The sequence below is a fragment of the Neovison vison genome, chromosome 3, assembly GCF_020171115.1.
Source record: "Neovison vison isolate M4711 chromosome 3, ASM_NN_V1, whole genome shotgun sequence".
Lineage (NCBI taxonomy): Eukaryota > Metazoa > Chordata > Mammalia > Carnivora > Mustelidae > Neogale > Neogale vison.
The window spans coordinates 231184986-231207317 of record NC_058093.1 but is presented as its reverse complement, the minus strand read 5'-3'; the positions used below and the strand labels follow the sequence as shown (position 1 = coordinate 231207317).

At 52.6% G+C, this 22332-nt stretch overlaps 1 protein-coding gene across 1 annotated transcript in view; it reads right to left on the bottom strand.

Moving 5' to 3' along the window:
- The window catches only part of RBM19 (RNA binding motif protein 19), a 116388-nt gene extending 95251 nt beyond the window's left edge, over positions 1–21137 (bottom strand). The window contains exons 1-14 of the mRNA XM_044244211.1: positions 21005–21137; positions 17100–17282; positions 15133–15258; positions 14893–14931; positions 14406–14598; positions 12985–13253; positions 11298–11378; positions 8371–8449; positions 6217–6288; positions 5307–5510; positions 4448–4578; positions 3548–3669; positions 3017–3113; positions 1329–1439 (exon numbers count right to left, since the gene is read on the bottom strand). Coding sequence (XP_044100146.1) covers positions 1329–1439; positions 3017–3113; positions 3548–3669; positions 4448–4578; positions 5307–5510; positions 6217–6288; positions 8371–8449; positions 11298–11378; positions 12985–13253; positions 14406–14598; positions 14893–14931; positions 15133–15258; positions 17100–17282; positions 21005–21040 — 1743 coding nt within the window. The 5' untranslated portion in view covers positions 21041–21137. The remainder of the gene's footprint in view (positions 1–1328; positions 1440–3016; positions 3114–3547; positions 3670–4447; positions 4579–5306; positions 5511–6216; positions 6289–8370; positions 8450–11297; positions 11379–12984; positions 13254–14405; positions 14599–14892; positions 14932–15132; positions 15259–17099; positions 17283–21004) is intronic.
- Between the last annotated feature and the right edge of the window lie 1195 nt (positions 21138–22332).

The window sequence follows — 22332 nt, the reverse complement described above, 5'->3', positions numbered from 1 at the left end:
TCGCAGGGAGGGAATGAATTACATACACGAACACGAGCCAAGCGCACATCGTATGTGCCACCCTGTAAATGTCAGCAATCACTTTACTGAAAAATCAAGTAGCAGGGGCACCAAAGAAGCAAGGTATTACAGTGAAACTCCTGGCATATGGGGTATCTGAGCATGAGTCTCAGCTTAGATATGAATCTAACCTGAAACCATAAGTCAGTTGCTTTCCCTCTGGCCTCAGTTTTCTCATCTGCAAAATGGGCAGGAACACCCATCCTGTAGGCCTCACTGTTGCTGTGAGGGCTGAGTCAGGCGGAAGCCATCTGCAGGTGGGAAGGGCTGGGCCCCAGTGGGCTTCAGGTACAACTAAGGCCACAGAGAATAACGGTTGGGGCGCGGGCTCTGGGGCTGCATTCTGATCCACACCCAACTGTGGGACCTGGAACACATGACTCAGCTTCTGTGGACCATGATGGGAACACACAGGCCTGCTCTCCTGGGTTGTCACGTGAGGGAAAGGAATAATAAAACACAGATTTGGGGGAACTGTGAGGAGTCCCAGGAAGTGTTAGCCTTCAGCATCCGTATTTCACACATGCATTCGCCCTGGAGGTTGGCCTGGACAGCTGAGAGGGCTACTTGGGGGTCAGAACTCGAGATTTAGTCTGGGCTCCTGCCACAGGCTTGGTATTTGACCTCTAATCCGCCACCCTCACCGCCTCTCTGGGCCTCAGTTTCCTAGCCTGTGAGGGGGAGGGGAGGATGTGAGCCGGTCTCAGCAGGCTCGTCGGACTTGGTGAACCATCTGTCATCTAAACTCCTACCTGGTGGAGAAGGAGCATTAGGGGTCCAGACCACTCTCCTACCTGGTCCAAGGAAGGTCTTAACTCACAGACTACAAGGGCTCCTAGTAAGCTACTGGGCACCATGTGACACCATGTGAGTTAGACGGGCTCCTTGTCTGAGCCCATGGGATATTTTCTTCTTTAGAGACAATTTAGGGATTAATAATCATCAAACTTGAAAGACCTGATCTTGAGGCGCCTGTGTGGCTCAATGGGTTAAGCCTCTGCCTTTGGCTCAGGTCATGATCTCAGGGTCCTGGGATCGAGCCCTGCATCAGGCTCTCTGCTCAGCGGGGAGCCTGTTACCCCCCCCAACCCCCTGCCTGTCTACTTGAGATCTACTTTTCTGTCTACTTGAGAGCTCTCTCTCTGTCAAATAAATAAATAAATAAAATCTTAAAAAAAAAAAGAAAGCTCTGGTCTTCAAACCCACCCAAATCTGAAACCCCATCCCTGGGCCTCTAGCCACCGGCGGCTTGCTGACCTGGCACCCACCTGGCTGAAGGAGTCCAGGCTGACCCCGTTGTCCAGCAGGAAGCGTCGTACTTCTTGGACGAGCTGGGTCTCCCCCAGGGCCACACGCACGGCCACGCTGCCCTTGGTCTCCTATGGGAGGGGAGGGGGAAGAGGCCCTGTTAGCTGGCGGGCTGGTGACAGTTCAGCCGTTTCATCTCCCAACAGCCTGAGGAGATGGCTGGGTGGGGCTGGGCCCTGCCATCGCCCCTCATGGACCCACAGTGATCTCGTGGCTCGGGCTCTGGGTCTCTCACAGTAAATCAAGAGCCCCGTGCCTCCCACTCCAGCTTCACTCCCCACCCTCCATTTCAGCAGAGCAGGCCAACCTCAGCCCCACCTCGGGTCTCTATACTTGCTGACCTCCGCCTACATGGTGCTTACCCACAATCCTTCCCCATCCCCCCCAGTTTCTGCCTAGATGTCACTTTGCTGACCGGTGACCCTCACTCTCACACCCTCTCTCCTACTCTGCTTAACCTTCCCAGCCATCATGGGTGTGCTGAACCTGTTTATACATGTCTTCCGTCTCTGGAAGGTTCTAGAAGAGCCAGCCTTCCTGTGTGGGGTGCTTGTGGGATCTGAACTGGCTGCATGCCTCCTAAGTGTCTAAGGCCTGGAGGTGACCGGCCCAATATGGGGGCCACGCGCCACATCTGGCCACTGAACACTAGAAACGTGGCGTGTGAGCATCCAGAAGTGCTCAGAGTATAGAACATGTGCTGGATTTTCAGTACTTAGTGAGAAAGCAAAAGGCAAAGGGATCTTGTCATCTTTCACACTGTGTATTACGTAGACATGGTGTCCTGGCTATACTTGGGCTATACCGAATTACACAAAACAGATTATGAAAACAAACCTTGCCTGTTTCTTTTTGATTTTTAAAAAAACGTGGCCACTATGATGTCTGCCACTACACACGGGGCACACATTCTAGATTGAATGGGCAGTGCTGACTTGGGAGTGCTGGGCGGGAGGAAATGACAATGGGTCTGTGGTTTATGGGGCAAAACCATGGATCTCCTTTGCTGATTGGCTGGAAAACATACTCCAAGGTTTTGCTGAAGATGGATTTAGCCACAGTGTAAATAGAGGCATGCGCATTTTAAGGAAATTGTGTGATGTAAGGGGGCTGGAAAGATGAATGGGAGAAGTCAGCAAGAATCTGGTTTGACTTCGATGGGAAGAGGGACAGAGACCAATGACTCCCCTTTCCTCGTCTCAAGGATTGCCCCCCCACCCACAGCTGAGGGACTGTGTGCAACAACACTTGGAGAGGCAGGTGATGGGGTTCAGAGCATGGGCACCAGAGTCTGACAGACCTGTCATCCCATCTGCCTTTTTCCAGGTGCATCACCCTGGGCAAGCTCCTTTGTATCCCTAGGCCTCAGTTTCTTCCCCTGGAAAGCGGGACAGCAGGAGCACCGAGCCCATTGGGCTGTGGTGAGGAGCACCGCACAGCTGGGACTCTGGCTTGGCTCCACACAAGCCCAGGAGAGGCAGGCGTGGAGCACAGAGAGGATACTTCCAGAGAACGCTCCTAGGATGCCCACAACTTTGGCCTGAGGCCTGGGGCCTATAGAGGACCCCAGAACCACGGCCCCTCCCCTGCTCTTTCTCCCCTTCTGATCAACCCAGAGCCAGATGCTTCAGACGGGACATCCACTCACGTGGTCAAACACTTGACTCTTGGTGGCACTGTACTTCTGTGCAATGGCGTCAGCCACAGCATTTGGGCCCATGAACAGCGTGTTCCAATTGTGAGAGCTGAGAGGCAGAGGCAGAATGGGGACATCAGACCAAGGCTGAACGAGCAGAGTATTTTTTCCGAGGCAAAAACTCTAAGAAACAAGTTCATCACCTGCCCTTGTAAGCCCCCAAAGCCTCCTCCTCCTCCTGCCAACTTACCTGGTGTGGATGGGCCAAGGACCCAGGGCCCGGAGACATGAGCAAGGACAATACAATCCCTGACACTGGACAAGCACTTACTTTGTGCCAGGGACCCAGCACTTTGCTTGTATCAATTCATTTAATTCTTCCAACCCCGAGAAAGTAAGGCACCACTGTGATTCTCCCCATTAAGCAGATGAGGCAAGTGGGGCTCAGCAAGGTCATGAAAAAGAGGCTAAACCCATCCCAAGGGGCCAGAGCACGCAGGCGGCTGGAGGAGCAGGGCCCAGAGGTTGGTAGTGGGTAAGGACCTGGAGCTGTTGGCTTTGTCTTTAGATTCTTTCTTCTTCTTATAAGACGAGGACCCTGGGGTGTCTGCGTCCTCGCTGGCTTCCTTCTTGATGGTGGAGGGTAACACGTGGAGCATCCTTCCCTGGTTGAGGATGATGAGAAGAGGATGGGGGGGCGGGGTGGGTCCACATCCTGCCCCAAGACATTAGTGCTAAGACCCTAGTCGGGAGATGCTGCCTCTGGGAGAACCCCCACATGGCGACCCTCACACCAGAATGGGGGCCTGGCCACATGACTCAGGGCCCCGACGCTGGTGGGAGATGTCTGACGCAGTCAGAAGAAATTGACAGAAATTGAGCATCTTATGAAAACCCCGCAGCAGCCCTCACCCCCTCAAACCCGGGCTCCCTCCTGGCCCCACACTCTGAAGCGAGGGCTCCATGTGGGTGGGAGCCGGGTCCAGCTGGGCAGCCCCAGGAGACCAATAAATCACAAATGAACGAATGAGTAGGGAAAAAAAGGAGAAAGGGAGCACAAGTTGGCCTGGGCTTGAGCAGGCGGGCAAAGCAAACTACGCGGTAACACTGGAAAAGAAGAGTTTCTCACGTTCTATTGTGCCCGTTTAAAATGACCGGCTCCAAACTCTCCTTCCCACTTCTCTCCCAAGCGGTATTTCTGGGCACGGAGGCATATGTGTTCATTTAACAAAGAGTTTTCAAGCCTCCACAGTGCACCAGGCGCTGTCCTAGGTGCTGAAGGGTCCTGCCCTCGGGGAGCTCCCCTCCACCGGCTCCTGTGAGGCAGCGGCTTTGCACACCGTCTACGATTTCTTAGAAATGTGGGCACTCGTGCATGTGGACCCACACATCCTGTCCCCATCACCTAAGCCCAGCCACCCTCCGCCAGCCCAGGGCAGTCACCTGAAACACCTGCCCGTCCACTTCCGCGTAGGCCCTCACGGCGTGCTCAGGGAACATGAAGGTGACGAAGGCGAAACCCTTTGGTTTCTTGGTCAGACTGTCGATGGGGTAATGAAGCTCAGATAGAGGACCTGGGGACAGGACAGGTGTCAGCATACTGGGGGCTGTGGCTGGCCCTGAGTGCTGGGCACCCAGCTCTTCTGGGTGGGTCCCGGCCACAGTCACCGTGAGACTACCTCAATGGTTGAAAGTGGCCTTTCTCAATCCTTTACGAGTCTACCCTCCATCTCAAATGCTAACTCCGACCTTACAAACATGTAGCCCTGTGTGCTGAGTTGAGCCTCAGGCCTTCCCGTTCTTGCCTGTGAAATAGCAGTGACCATGACAAATAAGACCCTATCACATCCCCCTGGGACGCTCGGCGTGGGGAGCAAGGTCTCAGACAGCGGAGCCCAGGCCGAGGAGCCCTGTTGCATCCGCACCTCCCCACCCGCTCCCATGCAGGGACTTCACACTCCGAGCAGCGAGAGTTTGGCCAGCAAGGGCTAACTCAGGAGACTGTCTCCCAATCTCGTCTGTTCTGTGATTAGACAAAGAGAGCAAGAAGACACAGGGTTTAGACAGCTCACGACACCCGTGACACGACCTTCTCCCGGGAGCCCTGCTAACCCCTGCGTCCAGGACATGGGAACACTCCCAGCAGCTCAGGGATCACGGGCCCCATCTATGGAGGATGGAACAGAGTGAGAGGGGGAAGCCGTCTGCCTGTGGTCAGGGGCTGACGGGAGGCGGGCCCTCCTGGAGCCCAGGCCGACAGCTCGCACACTACGTGCTAGGAGAGCCGGAGGCAGCGGCCTACCGAATTTGGAGAAGAGCTGCTCCAGGTCCTCCTCAGTGCTGGTGTAGGGCAGGTTTCGGATGAAGAGCCTCCCGGAGTCGGCCAGGTCCTCCTCCTCTTCGTTCTCCCCGAGGGTCCGGCCTTGCCAGGGTCTGGCGCTACTCTTCAGGGGCGCCTGGGACGTAGGGACGTTCTTTTCCCTGAAGACCTCAATGTAGCGCCCGCCTGCAGGAGGACAGGAGTCAGGGCTCCGGGGTAGGCCCAGAACTTGCCTGCAACTCCTGGGTGGTAATTCAAACTCTCCTTTGCGGGCTTCCAGAGGCCACGGCCAAGGCAAGAGTGCTGGCACCCAGCTCTGTTACCAGGGTGGAGGTTCTGCGCCAGGGCTAGGCATGATCTGGAAGGACTCTCTCCCCGAATCTCACTCATCCTGCACATCTGGCTTTTACCATGGTAAAAGCAGGCCACCGTGCTGTATCCTCTACCCCTCAGGCACACTCCCTGGCTCTGCCTGGGCCAAGGTGTCCCAGGACAGCCCATCCTGGAGGACTGCCTTGCACTGCTGATGAATGGCCTCTGTGCACCGTCCCACAAAGCCAGAGCTTGCCCCTGCCGCTCCTCTGGGTTTTGCTCCAATGTTACCTTCTCACCGAGGCCCAAACGGACGCAATCCTATTTGAAAACGCACCTGCTCCAATCCCAGCCCATTTGCTGGCTGCTTGTCTCTCCCCGCTCTACAGCAGCTAACTCCTACCTCCTAACTCCTACCTCCAGCTACCTCCCACCTCCAGATGTTTTGGTCTATTCTGCTCACTGCTGTATCCCCAGTGTCTAGACCAGTGTCAGGCACACAGCAGACCTTCTCCCAAACATACGGAGTGACCAAATGAGTGAGCGAAGCCCTGCCACCAGGCGGAGGCTGGCCCCTTACCCATGTACTCCCTGTGGCATCTCAGAGCTTGCTTGACTTCCTCTTCGCTGCTCAAGTCCACAAAGATGTACCCTGGGAGGGGACAGTGACAAAAGGGAGACTGCAGACACTGGTGGGAGTTTCACAGGAACACCCACACCGTGCTGGCTGTTTGGGGAATCTGAGCAGAAAGTGGGGGATAACCCCTAGGCTCGCCAAGCCTCCAAACACAAGCGGACTCTCCCCACCGAACCCCCAGCCACACCTGTCCTTGCGGGCAGTGCTGAGACCCCGCGGGCTGGTTTCACACACGAAGGTGCTGACCACAGGAGGCCTGCAGCTCCCTTCCGGCCTCACCCAACCCGCACCAGGGCCCGCTCCATGGCCTCCCTTGGAGGAGACGAGCCGAGGCGGAAGGGTGTGACCAGCTCAGAACCCGAGCAGCTGTCTCCACGAGGACTCTGTCGCTCACCCTGTGTGCACAAACAAGCACACGGGACTGTTCCCTGGAGCACGGGGCCTCCCATCAGCCACCTCACAGGGCCAAAACCCCATGAGCGGCAGAGCGGCAGGGCTAAGAGACGGCAACATGGTAATGTGGTCCTAAGCCCAGGGGTCTAGGGCTCCATCACAAGGCTCTTTATTGCCTCTTAGGATTCCTCCATCCTCTCCGTTCCCAAAGGCAGGCACCTCATCTATCCCCATAAATGTCCCCCATCCTCTCCCTTCCCTTTCCGCCACACCCCAGCTTACCCCCCTCGCCCCCCGGATCCTTCCCTGGACGGCTGCAAAAGCCCCACCCTGCCCACCCGCCCCTCGTGGGCCTGGCCCCAGACCCTTCTGTCACCAGCCAGAGACTGTTCCGTATCCAACTGTGGCCTCCCCATGCTTTAAGCCCCTGCTGCGCTCCTGCACCCCGACTGGAGTCCATGGTCATAGTAAGCCCCCCGCCCCGGCCTCGGGGCTGGGTCCCCCCTCCTCACCAGCTCTTCTGAGGGGACATCTGTCGCTCCTCAAAAGCGTTATGCTCCCATGCCAGCTCCCTCCAGCTCCCTGACCTCCAAAACTGTTTTCCCTCAGCCCTGACAGCTCTGATATGCTCCTTCCTGCTCCCCCATGCCAGCCCCTGCTCACCCTGTGGTCTCCAAAGTGCCGTGAAAGCAGTGGCAGACCCTCCTCCACCACCACCACTATTAACAGCAGCTCTCAGGGAGTATGTGGGAGGCGTTCGGCGGAGTTTAAATGCTGTGTGTGTGCTAACTCACTGAGTCTTCACAATGGACAGGACTAGGTAGGACTGCCCCATTGCACAGATGAGGGGAGAGAGGTCAAGTCCCTCATTCAGGGTCACGGGACCCACCAGTGGCTGAGCTGGGATCTGAGCCCGGGCAGGCGCTCGTCACCCGCTCCTTTACTGCACTCGGATAAGTGTGCAAGGAGACAGCTGGCTGGCTGAATGGCACTGCCTGGGAAGCAGGGCTTTGTGCACAGAGAGCGAGGGAGGAAACGCAGATACTCAAAGGTGACAAGACCATCCTTAAAGCAGGAGCCCTTTCTTCCCTGAACACCAGCCCCCACAGTTCCCAACCCCTCTGCCCAGGCGGGAGTCTTCTTGCCAAGGACACTGTGCCTCCCGGTTGCTGCCTGGCCTTCCCCAGCCAGAGGCCCCCAGGGTGGCTCTCGGGAGGGCACCAAGTAAGCACAGGCAGGTCTCCAGCTCTCCAAGCTTAGACCCTTCCTGCCAGTGTGCTCCCTACCCCTCTGAAGCCTAGGGAGGGGGCTGGCCACCCAGAGCGGGGAAGGCAGTGGGGAGGGCGGCCTGGGGCAACACCACACTCCTCGGCAACTCACAGCACTGCCTGTGGACTTGGCCGAGTAAAGCCCCGGGACCAGGGGCATGTGTTTAAATGGAACAGGTGAGCCCGTGAGCACAAGCATAGGCTGAGAGCAAGGACAGGAATGGGGGTTCAAAGAGGGTAGAGCAGGGGCAAGCTACATACAAGACCATCAGAGGCAGACCCTTGTCCCGAGTGCTTGAACACGTCCACTGAACTGGGGACACAAAGAACAAACACAGCAGCTGTCCTAAAAACATTCCCCTGAGGCGGCTGCCCCTACCTCCCATCTATGCCCTCTGTCTCTCCAAACCCACCCCACAGAGGGCCCAGGCCTTACCTGTTTTGTTCCCATGAGCATTCCTCACTATCCGAATGGCCACTGGTCTCAGGGGTGCCAGGAATTCTGTAACGTTCTTCTGCAAGCAGAAAAGATTTCCCTCCTTTATTAAGCCCAATAACAGAGGCGCACCCCCAGTGAAGAAACATGGGCCAAATTTCCAAATTCAGAAAGGTCCCCACGGTGTTTCACCTGTTAGCTACTCTCTCACTGCTAAACACAGAGATTTCTCCATCATGCAATAAAACTACCTTAGATAAGCTTAGAACAAAAAATCGGAAGAGTGAAAAATACAGATCTATATATAAAATAGTATCGTCCCGTGCCTGATGATTAGGGAAAAGTCAGCATCTTTACATTCTAAAAGTGTATGGCTTCCCATTTACATAGTATTCTTTTAAATCCCTCACTGGAGGTTAACGTTTTCTCTATAAAACTTTTATTAGAGGGGCGCCTGGGTGGCTCAGTGGGTTAAAGCCTCTGCCTTCGGCTTGGGTCATGGTCCCAGGGTCCTGGGATCGAGCCCCACAACAGGCTCTCTGCTGGGTGGGGAGCCTGCCTCCCCTTCACCCTCTCTGCCTGCCTCTCTGCCTACTTGTGATCTCTATCAAGTGAATAAATAAAATCTTTAAAAAAAAACAAACCTTTTATTAGAGTATCTATAAGGCCTCCCTACACACGCACACACACAAACACACAAATATTCCTCAGACTATCTAAAGGTAGGTTTTCTTTCTGTTTTACATACAAACCATTTCTCCTATTACATTTTGTTTTTATTCACGGAGAAGAAAAAAGTGACTTTTTTTATTAATTAGTTTTGGAAAAAGCCATCTAGTGTTTCTTTCTTTTTCTTTTTTTTTTTTTTTAAATTAAAGCATGATTTTCTGCGTGTTTGGTATTAAAACTAAAGTGTGGCACACTGTAACAGTAGAATATAGTGTATCATGAAAAAGAATGTCCTGATCTGGAAGATTCCCCATGCTCTACTATCAAGTAAAAAAATGCAACATACAGAAGAGTGTGGATAGATGGAATTCTTTTTTTCCAGAAGGACTCTACCAGCTAACTCAGAGACTTCACAGTGTGACCCAAATGCTTACTGCATAGAGGAACTTTGCTAAGCTTCATTTTTAAAAATTAGTAAATATACAGACTATCAAAAGAGATGAACACTTCAAGAGGAAAAAAAGGGCAAAGATACGGCCAGGCACTGTGTAAAGGAAATGTATGATGATTTACAAAAGTGAGTGATTGACCCCACCAATAATTTAAAACATAAATTAAAATGAGACACCATTTTTGTCTGTCATCTTGATAAAGATGAACACCCAGCGTCCCCAGAAGTGGGCACTTTCATACTCCGCTGAAGGGAGTATAAATTAGCAATGCTTCTAGAGGGTAACTGACATTCTCTATCAAAGCCTTAAATATGTCCATGCATGGGCTTACATAAAATATCCCAAGCAAGGGTTGGCAAACTGTGGCCCACAGGCCAAATATTGCCCATGGCCTGCTTTGGTAGGACCTGCAAGCTAAGAATGGTTTCGGCATTTTTGAAGGCTTATTTTAAAAGAGAGAAGAAATGTGATCCAAGCACCATATGACCCCCAAAGCCTAAAATCTGTGCTATCTGATCTTTACCCAAAAAAAAAAAAATTATATTAAATTTAAAAATTCAGCTCATGTCCAGTCTCGAGGAATGATGACTGCATTTTTATTAACAGCAGAAGACTGGATACAACCCCCTTGGTCCACCTCAGGGGATGGGTGAGAATATTGTAATGTGTCCAGAGTAAGAAAAAACATACAATGTGAACAATGATATCGTAGCAGAAAATTCAATATGCAAGAATATTTTTTACATATTGTGGTAACAGAGAAAAAAAGTTTCAAAATAGTTCTTACTGTAGAAATGCTTTATAAAACTAAACAACAGAGGTCAGTATTTATATACAAAGAAAAAAGCATCTAACAAGATATGATTACTGGTTGTCACTGAGTGGGATATAAAGTGTCTGTGTGTGTGTGTGTGTGCGTGTAATGTTGCCCCACCTTGCCTGGGACCGTCAGTAACTACACCTGCACGAAGTAGATGTACGTCTTGGCACCCTAACCCTATCTGGTTAACACTGCTCTTACTCTCAGCTCAGCTGGAGGATATTTAATACGGTCATCTTAGTTAAAGAGAACTTCACTTCTCTTCACTTAGCTACTTTTAAAATTTTTCCTACACTGAACTTCTATCACCTATATGAGGAAGTAAATTAAAAAGTTCTCTGCTATGTAAACCCAGAGTCAGCCGACTACAGGATGTAGGCCAAATGTGGCCCGCAGCCCATTTTTGTCAATAAAGTTTTATTGGCACACAACCATGACTGTTTGTGTACCTACTGTCTAGGGCTGCCTCAGTGCTACAACAGCAGGATTAAGCAGTCACCACACTGATCACAAATCATCTGGCTCATCCTTTAAAAACATTTTTTTTAAGATTTATTTTTGAAAGAGTGCAGGGGGTGGGGGGCTGGAAGGGCAGGGAGGGGGGAGGGAGAATCCCAAGTAGACTCCACACTGAGCGCAGAGCCCAACACAGGCTTGATCTCATGACTCTGAGATCACGACCCAAGTCGATATCAAGAGTTGGGATGCTTAGCCGACTGAGCCACCCAGACACCCTTAAAATTTTTTAAGAGTGCTTGCCACTTCTAACGTACAGGACCAGAGAATGAAACCAGTATTTCTTGGTCTCTGTAGAGCCGTCTCTGTTTCCTGATCCTGAGATCGTACTTTGCCTTTCTGACCCCAGTTCCTCCCAGATCAAGTCCTCAATGACCCTAAAGCCCCCACACACCAGAGCCTCCTGGCATCCTCCTCCCCGCCTCCCATGTCCCGGGGTCTCCTTGCCGTTGTTGCATTGTTGGTCGTACCTCTGTGACATTGAATGGGGCTCCCCGCAGCTTCACAGTGTAGGGGGTGGTGGGTTCCTTCTGGTTTGCTGGTTTGTCTACCTGAGAACAGAAATGGCCCCAGTGAGTTCCTGGGGACAGCTCCAGGAGAAGGCGGGGCCAGACGTCTCGGTGAGACACCTGCTTCCAGGGGGAGCCAGGGAATGCAGACAAGCATCGTGCCTGCTGTGCTGGGCAGTCTGGCTGGAGGGGGAGGTAAGGGTGCACCAGCCAGGCCTTCAGGCTATGAGGAGGGGCAGAGAGCCTCGGATGGAGCCTTGAGATACTCTGCTATTCACTGCCATGGACTTAGGGCTTAACTCTGGGCCAGACACTGGTCCAAAGCACTTAGTAAATACTGCTGTCTTACTGAATCCTCAAAGCAACTTCAGAGGGTGTGGGTTCAGAATCCTCTTTGTAATTCTGTATCCAGATAGTCCTAAAGAAATCTAAATTTTCCAGAATTCCTTTGGCAACAAAACTTGCCCTGACTTAAAGTCACTGGCCAGTAAAATCTGCTCTGAGTGGACATGAGGCAATATGACATCTGCCTTTACCCCCTTAGTAGGAGGAGTGGTCATTCCTGGTTTCATTGCAGAAACAGACACGAACAGACATGTGCCTGATTAGGGGGTGCTGTCCCGGACCCCCGGACTGTGACTCTGCACGAGGCACTGAGGTGTCTTCCTGAACTCGGAAACTGCGACCGCCAGCATGCGCTTAGGACAGGGGTTTGAGAAACCAGACACGGGGCTTACTGCTAGGCTGAGCGTTATCTTAGGTGAGGACCAGTGGCCCGAGGAGCAGCACCTCTCCCCAGGTCCCACGGTCACACTGGGTCGGAGCTAGGGTTCGAACCCATAGTTCTTTGACTTTGCCAGACTTGCCTACCTCTCCGGAATGTCCATTTTTAGGACAAAAGGACAGGGTGTGGTTATGAGAAGGGGCCATAAATCAAGGAGTGAGGGGGACAAGGAAAAGAAAAGAGAGAGAGATGATGTTTGGAGCCTTGAAGAGGGCCGGGTGGGAGAGGGAGGCGAAGGGACGGGGGCCCCAATGTGACCTGCCCTGTCTCTGAGCATAAGAAGCCCAGTGGGGGACAAGGTGTCTGTCCCTGAAGGTAGCACCCACATCTATAACATAGACTTCAGAGCCCAGCGGGCATGGGTTCAAGCCTGACCCCAGCACTTCCTAGCTGTGACCTTGGACAAGTCTTTTTCCTTCACTGGGCCTCAGGTTTCTCCCCTGTAAAATGGGACAAGAATCCCTGCACACCCCCACTCCCTGGAAGGCTGTTGTAAGACTTAATGACAAACGACCAAGCTGGCATTATAACCAGCACGTAGCAAGCAGTCCACTAACTCCATCTCTTACTGGCCATCGTGGCTCCCATCTGCCTTCCCTGCTACGGAGCGCCGAGCATCACATGCCCCTGCCCCTCCCACAGCTTGTGAACACTCTGGGGCCGCAGAAGGCAGACAGCCTCTCCACATTGCCACAGAAAACAGACTCAGAGGGGAGAAGTGCTTGTCCAAGGTCACACAGCAGGCACGCAGCAGGGCCGAGAGTTGAAGGTGGGCCCCGCAGGGAACGTGGGCGAGAACCAGGGCAGCTGTCCCCCCTCCTCCCTCTGCCCCCCAAGCACCAGTGCACACCCCCATGCACACACCTCTGCTCTGGCCCCCGCTGTCTCGTTCCTGGACGGGCTGCCCCGTGCTGGACCGGCCCCTGGCCTCCCTCTGTCCTGCTGGGTGGGCGCGGGGCCGGGAGCCTCCTCCTCCTCCTCGGCCCCGCTCCCGGCCCCACAGCTCACGGCCTCGTCTTCACTCTCCTCTTCTGAGGACGACGGCGACTGGGACTTCACCACCTTGGATTTCAGGTAATCCATGTCTGACAGCTCTGTCTGCACGGCTGCCCTGGGTTCGTGGCCCCCCTCCTCTGCAAAAACGGGGGCTGGGAGTTAGTGACGGGCACTGGCCAAGCAGAGGCGGGGATCAACAAGGTGGCCCAGCATGGCAGCCCGAGGCGCTGAACAGCCCTGGTAGGGCCTCTGATACACAATGTTAAACGGGTCTAACCGTTGGGGGTTCTGACACGCCACATGCCACAAATGGAGAGAGTTCCGTGGCTCCCTGCACAGCTCCCTGCACTGGCCCCGCCCGTGCCAGCCTAGTCTTTCAACTGCTGCCGGCACGATCATCTAGAGAAACAGACAGGACTGTTCACTCCTCACCTACTGGCTTCCAGTGGCTTCCAGATGCTCACAGGACACTCAGGCTCATCAGGCCGATGTGAGCTGACTGGCTTCCCTCCAGCTCCACCTCGTCCTCTCCAGCCGCCCCAAACCACATAGGCTCCCCTCAAACGCCTGTGCAGCCCCGTCCCCCATGCCTGGCCATGCTCTTCCCTCTGCCGGCGACCCCCCCCTTCCTGCCCCTTCCCTACCATATCCCACCCACTCCCATCGAGTCCTCCAGACTCCAGTTTTGCCCAGAAACTTCACCCGGCATAAAATTCACCTTCAATCCATTGTCTCACCTTCGGGTAAAATCGATGCCTGACCCACAACCAGAGCAGTGACCACTCCGGACTGCAAATGCTCCTGTTCCCATCTGCCCCCATGCTACGCCATGAGCCTCTTCTGAGGACAGAAGCCCCCTCCCTCCCCACAATACGGAATTAAGTCCCCTATTAAGGATGATATCTGAAGATGAGCGCTGCAGCGAGAAAGCAGGAAAGGGGGGTAGGAGAGCTCCCAGGGAAGACCTCCGAGGAGGGGGCCCTCGAGCAGAAGCTTAATTATTGTTTCTTTCCCCTGACCTTCCAGCTCCAGGAGAGGACTCTTCTTTGCTCACTGCTGTATCCTTGAAGCCCAAACCAGCGCCTGGCATTGAGCAGGTGCTCAATAAATACTCGATTGACTGTGACCAGCATGGGTCCAGGCAGATCTTGGGTGGGATAATCACCCCCAGAGAGGACGGTGTCTTTTACGTCATCTCCCGTGTCTGGCACCCAGGTCAGAGCCACCCAGGCCGGGACACACACACAGGCGCATGCTCTGTGTGGACGGGTGCACACGGATGCCCTCACCTTCCGGGTCCTCGCTGGCAACCTCCTCGTCGCTCTCCTGCCCCGAGTCGGAGTCGAAGTTCAGGTAGTCACTGGCAGCCTTGCTCTTCCCCTTCGAGGCCTCGGTGTCCAGGGCGTCATTGGCCCAAGTGGCTGTCTGCATCCGCTTCTGGTGCACGGACAGGAACTCCTGGAACTCCGTGTCTTCCTTCAGCTGGCGGCCATGAGGAGGTGGGGAAAGAAGGGTCAGCTGGGGCACACTCTCCTGACCCCCCTAGAGCGGGTGGGAGCATCCCCTGCGCTCATTTCTCCCGGTCTCTAGAGGACCCCTGGGATCAGCTGGTCACACGCGTCATCAGACAAGGAGACCAAGAAGCCACAGAGACACGAAGAGGGGGGAGAAGAAGCATGCCTCTGCCTGCCAGGCATCACACACTGTCTAAGCCTGCTGCAGCCCTCCCGGCGCCGTCCCCGGTACCCCTCCTCTTGGTCCATAGGACACACTCACCTTCTCCAATTCGCTTGCTACCCTTTTTGTCTTGTCATCCTGTAGACAGAAGGCACAGAGGGTAAGGGTCCCAGATGATGGGGAGACGGGACAGACAGGTTACCTGGGGAGGGTCCACCTTTGGGAACCATCTGACAGGGAGTCTCTGGTGGTTCCTGCTCCTGTTGCTCTGTCCCCGCCCCCCACCCCAGATGACCACTTTGCTGACACGAGGGATGTGGGTGGGAGTGACCTACGTACTTTCTTGGATTCTGTAGGGACAGCATCTTTGTCTTTTGAAGGATTCTTGGACTGGCTTGTTTTCTGAGCATGTCTGCTCCAGGCCCGGGGCTTTGTTGGGTCCCCAAACGCCTTGCAGAACTCCACCTGCGTGGGAGAGAGAGGGTGATGGGGACACCTGCCCCCAGCCCAGCACGGGTGCTACCCTCAGCACCTGGAAGCCGGGCTTTTGAAAACAGCAGTTGCCACCTACGAGTGAAGTCGGCTGAAGCAAATTACAATGGACCCTTGGAGGACACGGGGTTAGGGGCACTGACCCTGTGTAGAAAAAAGTCTGTGTGTAACTGTCCACTTTCCCCCAACTACTAATAGCCTCCTGCTGGCTAGAAGACCTATGAAGAGCAGTTGACTGACACATAATTTGTACGTCATAGGTATAATGCATTCTTATAGAAAAATGAGCTAAAAAAGAAGAACACATTAAGAAAACCATAACAGAAAATACATTTATGATACTCTACTGTATTAATGAGAAAAATCCATGTGTAGGGGGGGGCCGGCACCATTCTGTCCCAGGGTCAGCCGTGGTCACCCTCTCCTGGCCTTTGCTTTCTCCTCCCTGAAGTCATTCCAGTTGCTACACTTAGCAACCGACCGCCCACACTAGGCAGTCCGAGTGCTCCGTGAGCAGGAGGACAGCGAGCCTCCAGAACAGCGGGAGGGAGGGACCACCACCCTTCCCACTTCCCAGATCAGCAAAGTGAGGTCATTTGTCCCCGTCACCCATGGAGAAGGTAACAGAGTGGGGATGGGAACTCGGGGGGCCTGGGCTCTAGAGCCCGAGTTCTTAGCCACTCAGCGCCCCAGGCTGGCTGACACGGGGTCTGGCACAAGGCAAGGCTAAGCTAACGGCTTCCAGATTCGCTATAATTATCGCGCATTGAGCTCGTTGGCCGCAGAGAATGGCTCCGGGGTGATGAGAGAGGTGGGCGGCCACTGAGAAGCCTGCTCAGCGTCAGGCCTGAGCTGACTCAACTCCCACGACACACTCCTGAGATGGGCTGCACTTTCTGCCACATCTGGGAGCACCAGCGGCCACCTCTACCCTGGGTTGGTCGGGGGGGGGCTGTCCTTCTGCCACGCCCCTTTCTACAGACTTTCAAAATATTTCTGCTGTTTCTGTAGCAATGATGTGTTCAGTGAAAAAAACTCAAATCAACAGAGAAAAGCAACAAGGAAAATGAAAAAAAAAAAAAAAAAGTTTTTAATTCCAATTCTTATCACCCAGCGAGAGAAACGAATGTTTTGGTAAAAATCCTTCCGCATAGCTCTTTCTATGTTTCACACACGGAGACTAAGAAATATGGTTCTAAGTGAATGGAGTCATGTGATACATACTTGTCTAACATCTGGTTTTCTCTTCTCAACCAAGTGTTAAGAATGTTTGACCAAGTCATTAAATGCACATGAGTGACAGGGATAGGACCTCCTCCTTCAGGAAGCTCTCCTGACAACCCCTGGGCCAGGACGTGGACCTCCTCTATTTTCCAGAGGTCTCTGGAGCTTCCCCCTCGCAGCCCTGACGACACCGAGTGAAAGCAGCCTATCCGCGGGCCAGCCCCTCAAGGACGGGGACCACAGGCACCACGCTTCTCGAAATGCCCAGCACGGCGTGGGTGCTCCCTGTGTATCTGCTGAACGAGTGAGTGACTGACAAAGAACAGTGGTTGTCTGAGCATGTTGGGGACAGCAGCACTGGCTTCACCTGTGAGCTAGCTGACCTGCCTATGCTTGGGTCCCAGCCCACCCCCACACTGACTCCAAAACTGTTTTAACAAGCTCTCCGAGGGATTCGTATGTATGACAGTTGGAGAACCAGGGAGACGGACCAAAGACAGCACAGTCTGAAAACAGCTCGGCTCAGGACTAGAGCATGGAGGGAAAGATCAAGGGGTGTCCGTCTCGACAGGCAGGAGAAGCCGACTCACCGAGATCCGGGAGGTGTCGATGAAACTCTTGTTGAAATGGTTCAGCGCCGTACGGGCCTCTTCCTCTGACTTGAAGCCAATGAAGCCAAACTTACGGAACTTGCCGTCTTTGGTGAACTTCAGGCTGCAGTCCGTCAGGGTGCCAAAGGAGCCAAACAGCTGCCTGAAACGCTCCTCCTTCATCTACGACAGAAGGGCGCACTGAGGGAGGGGCAGGGGAGTCCTCTGAGCCAAGGGAACAAAAACGGGCTGGAAACCCTGGACCCTGGGATTCCCCAAGGGCCAACATTGAGGAGGCTGAGGCAGAGCATGCTCTGTAGTGGGACCTGGCTCCAGCTCTGGCCCGAACAGGAACTAATAGATGAGGAAATCCAGATGAAGGAAGGCTGCAGTGAAATCATCCTACTCTATGGGCTGTTCAAAGGATAAAGAGACCTACCATGTACGGAGCCCAGCACCATAGCCGCTCCCATCAATACCTGATAATGTCAGCATAAATGCGTGAATGAATGAATGAACGTGGTAAATTACATGTGTTTGCTCATGGGGGTAGAGAGAATAATGAAGCACCCCAAAAGACGGCCACATCCAAATCCCTGGGACCACTGCGACTGCGACTGCATGTGGCCAAAGGGATTTCACAGATGTGATGACATTAAGGATCTCGAAAAGGGCAAGTTATCCTGACTCATCTGGGCAGATCCAATACCGATGTCCCGTTACACAAGGCAGACAGGAGGGTCAGGGCTGCAAAAGGCGGTGTGATGGTGGAGACAAAAAAGAGACTGCAAGATGATACACTGCCGGCTTTGACCCTGCGGGGTGTCGCCAGAAGCCACGGAGCACAGGCGGCCTTGAGAAGCTTACAAAAGACCAAGAAACGGATTCTCCCCTAGAGTCCCTAGAAGGAAGGCAACTCTGCCAGCACCTTGATTTTAGGATTTCTGCCCTCCAAGACTATAGGATAATAAATGTGTATTGTTTCAAGCCACTAAGTTTGAGATGATTTCTTAATAGTAGCAATAGAAAACTAATTCCTTAATATTATTATTATTTGGTTAAGGAACCCCACACAGAAACTGACTCCCAGCATCTCCCCATCCTCACTACAGCCAGACCACTGATGCAATTCAGTTGAGTTTTCTAAGCAGTTACTGGGGGATCTGTGTGTGGGTAGTAGTGGGGACACCAAGAACCCCACAGGTAGCCAAAACAAGGACTAAAATTAAAGCAACTAGGGATGCTGGCAGCACAGAAGGAAGGAAAAACACGTTTTCTGTGGCAGGTTCTTAATAACTCTGATCATTAAAATCTTGGATCACCCTATGAGTTAGGAATTATCCACATTTTAGAGAGAAGAAAATGAAGGTCATCCAGGATAAATGATCTACCCAAGTCTACAGAATCAAGAGCTGAAACGCTCTTGATTGACTCAGTTCAGATACATAAAAGGCAGTGAATTCATCTCCCCCGTTACATGGGAGCAACCACACCCAAGTCTGACCCCCTTCATTCCTCTGTTAAGAACCTCCTGGTGACTTTCTAACACCAGAGGCTCAAGAATAAGCAAGTACTGTAAAACACAAGATTCTCCATGATCAACTTGACCCAGCCCTTGAGCTCCACCTCTTGTCAAATGCCTTGCAGCCTTTCCTGCTTTTTACCTCTGACGTTTTACAAATTGTCTCCTCTAGGTGAAATCTTCCCAGCAGGCCTGGGCTAACTCCTCTCATTCTCAGTGCAATCACCTCCCCCAGGAAGCCTCTCCCGGACTCCCCAGGTAGGTCAGGTAATCCAGCCCTCTGTGCTCACACAGCACTGGGTCATGCTTCAGTCCCTGCCCCTTACACCATGGCTATCTGGTGTGCAAGTCCTCTGCTAGACCATCAATGCCAATAAAGGTATGGGGACTGAGTCTTATCCCCCACTGTCTACAAAGTCAGCAACATAACGGACTCACTACTAAACACGTGTTGGGAAAGAGCTAAGAAAAGTGCATGCTATCATGCAAAGAGAGACAGTAGGGTGTAGGGGTCAGGAAGGCAAATTCTAGAAGAGACTGTTCAATTCAATCCCTGCTCTATGAATTACCCGTTGTGTGTGACCTCAGGCAAGTCACTTCCCCTCGCTGTAGTTCAGTTTCTTCACCTTTAAAATGGACACAAAAATGGAACTGACCTTATACGGTCAGTTGGTGCTGATTAAATGAGTTATTTTACTGAAAGCAACTGGTACAGTGCCTGGCACATAGTAAGTAAGCTACTACTACTGGTTTTTCATCAGTTCCTTCATTCACCAGAGAAGACAAGCAATTGTAAGAGAGTCAGCCCAATGAGAGAAAAAGCCCAGTGAAACAGAAGAGGGAGGGGAAGAAAGGGTAGCCATGCTAAAATCCTCATCCATCAAAGTGAGGCATCAAGAGACATCGCCTAGGGGTGCCTGGGTGGCTCAGTGAGTTAAGCCTCTGCCTTCAGCTCAAGTTATGATCCCAGGGTCCTGGGATGGAGCCCCTGCATCGGGCTCTCTGCTCAGTGGGAAGCCTGCTCACCCCCTCTTCTCTGCCTGCCTCTCTGCCTACTTGTGATCTCTGTCAAATAAATAAATAAAATCTTTAAAAAAGAGAGAGAGAGACTTTGCCTAAAGCAGGTGGATGGATCAATAGGTATTTTGAAAGAATTAAAAATAATAATGTAACAGACTGGAAGGGAACAACAGATGTTTGTGGTTCCTTGTCTTTCTTGGGGGAGGATCACCACATAGCCATTGGGGTAAACAGACCAAGCAATGGAGGAGAAAGCACACCATTTAGACATGGAGTAATAGCTGTGAGGAGTCCTAAAAACAAACCATTGAAGGTGGTTCCGCCTGGAGAGACAGAGGGTAGGACGGAGCAAAAAACTTTGCTTCTCATTTCATACACCATGGTACTGTTTGAATCCTTTTTTTGTGTGTGTGTGTACTATTCGAATTCTTAAAATCCTGTCATAGCTCTCCCACAACCCACTGGCGGGGTGGGGGGAGAAAGGTTTAAAAACCACAAAAAAAGCAGAAATAACTTTGTGTTATATCCCTCCTTCTAAAGAGAGAAGCTCCTAAGAAGTTAGACTCAAGAGTACAGAAGCTCTCTCATCCCATCCGAAGGGCGCATTTTGTATTTGGGGAATGAGCTTACTGGCCACACGGATGGTGAGGGATAGCTCCCCAAACCAAAGTTATAGTAAAATCGGTAAGGATGAACCACTCCAGCACACTGCCTCCAGTCATGACACCACAGGCATGCAGCTACTTCTTCACTCATTCATTCTGCATGTTTTTATTGAAGGCCTACCACGTGCCAGGTTCTGTGCTGGTCCCTTGGGAAACAGAGACAAGTATGACTAGGCCACCCCCTCCCCACTTATTGGATGAATGGTTTAAAGCTCTTCACACGCACTTAGTTTTCTTAAATCATGCCCACTGGCCTCAAAGACAGGAGTGGGAATCGAAACGCAGGTCCTCAACCTAATACTTCCCATTTGCCTGTCCAACAAATTCCCGAGCCATAGAGGAGTATAAGTGCAGGATCTGAACGAGTGACGAATGAACAACAACAAAAGTGCGCGTACGAGAGAGGTTGTAGGAGAGAGCGTTCGGCACACGTGGGGGGTGTTGGCCATCTTCCTAGAAAGAGACTTGTCAGGATGGAAGTCAGGTACCCTCGGGCCGGCTGGGAACCCCTGATCTGTCGCTATCTCCCTCTCCCAACTGTCAAATGCGGATATGCCGAGAACCTTGACCCTTCTAGGTTTCGAATGCGCCCTGAGTCCTGCCCCAGGGCCACAGCCCCTCAATTCTCTCCAGCCATCTCCTTCCTAGCCCCCAGCTGGTCCCAATTTCAGATTCCCAAGTCCAGGCCCTGCACTCACCCCATTCGGGAGGTTTTTCACGATCAGTCGCGACATGGCGCACGGTCCCCACTATTTCGATTCCGGCACGGGTGGACAGCGTCTTTCACCAACTTTCACGCTCCCCCTCTGGGGGCCGCCATCTTTGGCGAGCCGGAACAAAATCACGTGCTCCAGGCGTCAGCCCGCCCTCCCCGGAAGCGGGTGTGGCCGAACCAGAGGGATCCAAAGAAGTCACACCCCTCAAGGGGCGGACCTGAGCGTTTGCTTTCTCTGCGCAAGCGCAGGCTGCTGAGCCGTGCCCGAAGAAACCTATGCAGCGGCGCGGCCGGCAGGGGGCGCTGGTTCCTAACATTGGCGGGGGTTTGCGTGTGGCCGGCTGGGTGTTCTGAGTCCCGGGAACACTTGGAAGCTTTTGTAGCCTCCATCTCTATTTTATTTTATTATTGAGTCCTAAAGCAGCCCTAGGAAGGGAGGAAGGATTAGGGATGCTTGCCTCCCTTTCAGAGATGGGGAGACTGAGGTTCAGAAAGCCTGCCAGGCGCCGTGAATCAATGTCTTGAGCATCACTTGCAAGTACTAGAATGTATCCACGGGAAACCAATGTCTGTGGTTTTGCCTGAGAGTCGCCTGGGAACCAGAGCAAGGCAGCTTGCTCAAAGGCACAGAGCTGTTCTGTATGAAGTAGTGTTCCATAGTTTTAAGAGATAGGATTATGAGGTTCATTGGTTTCCTACAGCTACTGTGACAAATTACCAGAAATTCAATGACCTTAAACAACAGAAATGTATTATTTCGCAGTTCTGGAGGCAAGAAACCCCAAAGTCAAGGTGTCCTCAGGGCTGAACTCCCCTGGTAGTCTCTAGGGGAAGAGCCTTCCTGGCCTCCTCCAGCTCCTGGTGGTGGCTCCAGGGGTCCCTTAACTTGTGCCTGTCTTTGCCTCCTGGTGCCAATGCCTTCCTCCCCGTGTGTGAATCCCATCTACATCCTTCTCCTTTCTCTTACTGGATTTAGATTCCATCTCAAATCATCTCAAGATCCTTAACTTTCTACCTGCAAAGACCTTTCCAACTAAGGTTACATTCATAGGTTCCAGTGGTTAGGGCGTGGGGGTAGATCTCTTTGGGGGACACTCTTCAACTCCCCGCATGAAGATTTGCTTGCTTAATAGGTTACTTGGAAGATCGAATTTCACCCTCTCCACCTCCTGCAGAAAGTCTTTTGCAGGAAAGCTCACATACACATGTAAAAATGTCCCCTCATGCCTAGAGTAGGTGATTAAAGGAGTCACCGTGTTTCTATGCCATTTGTTTATTCAACAGATATTTATTGATATTCATGAAAGTGCT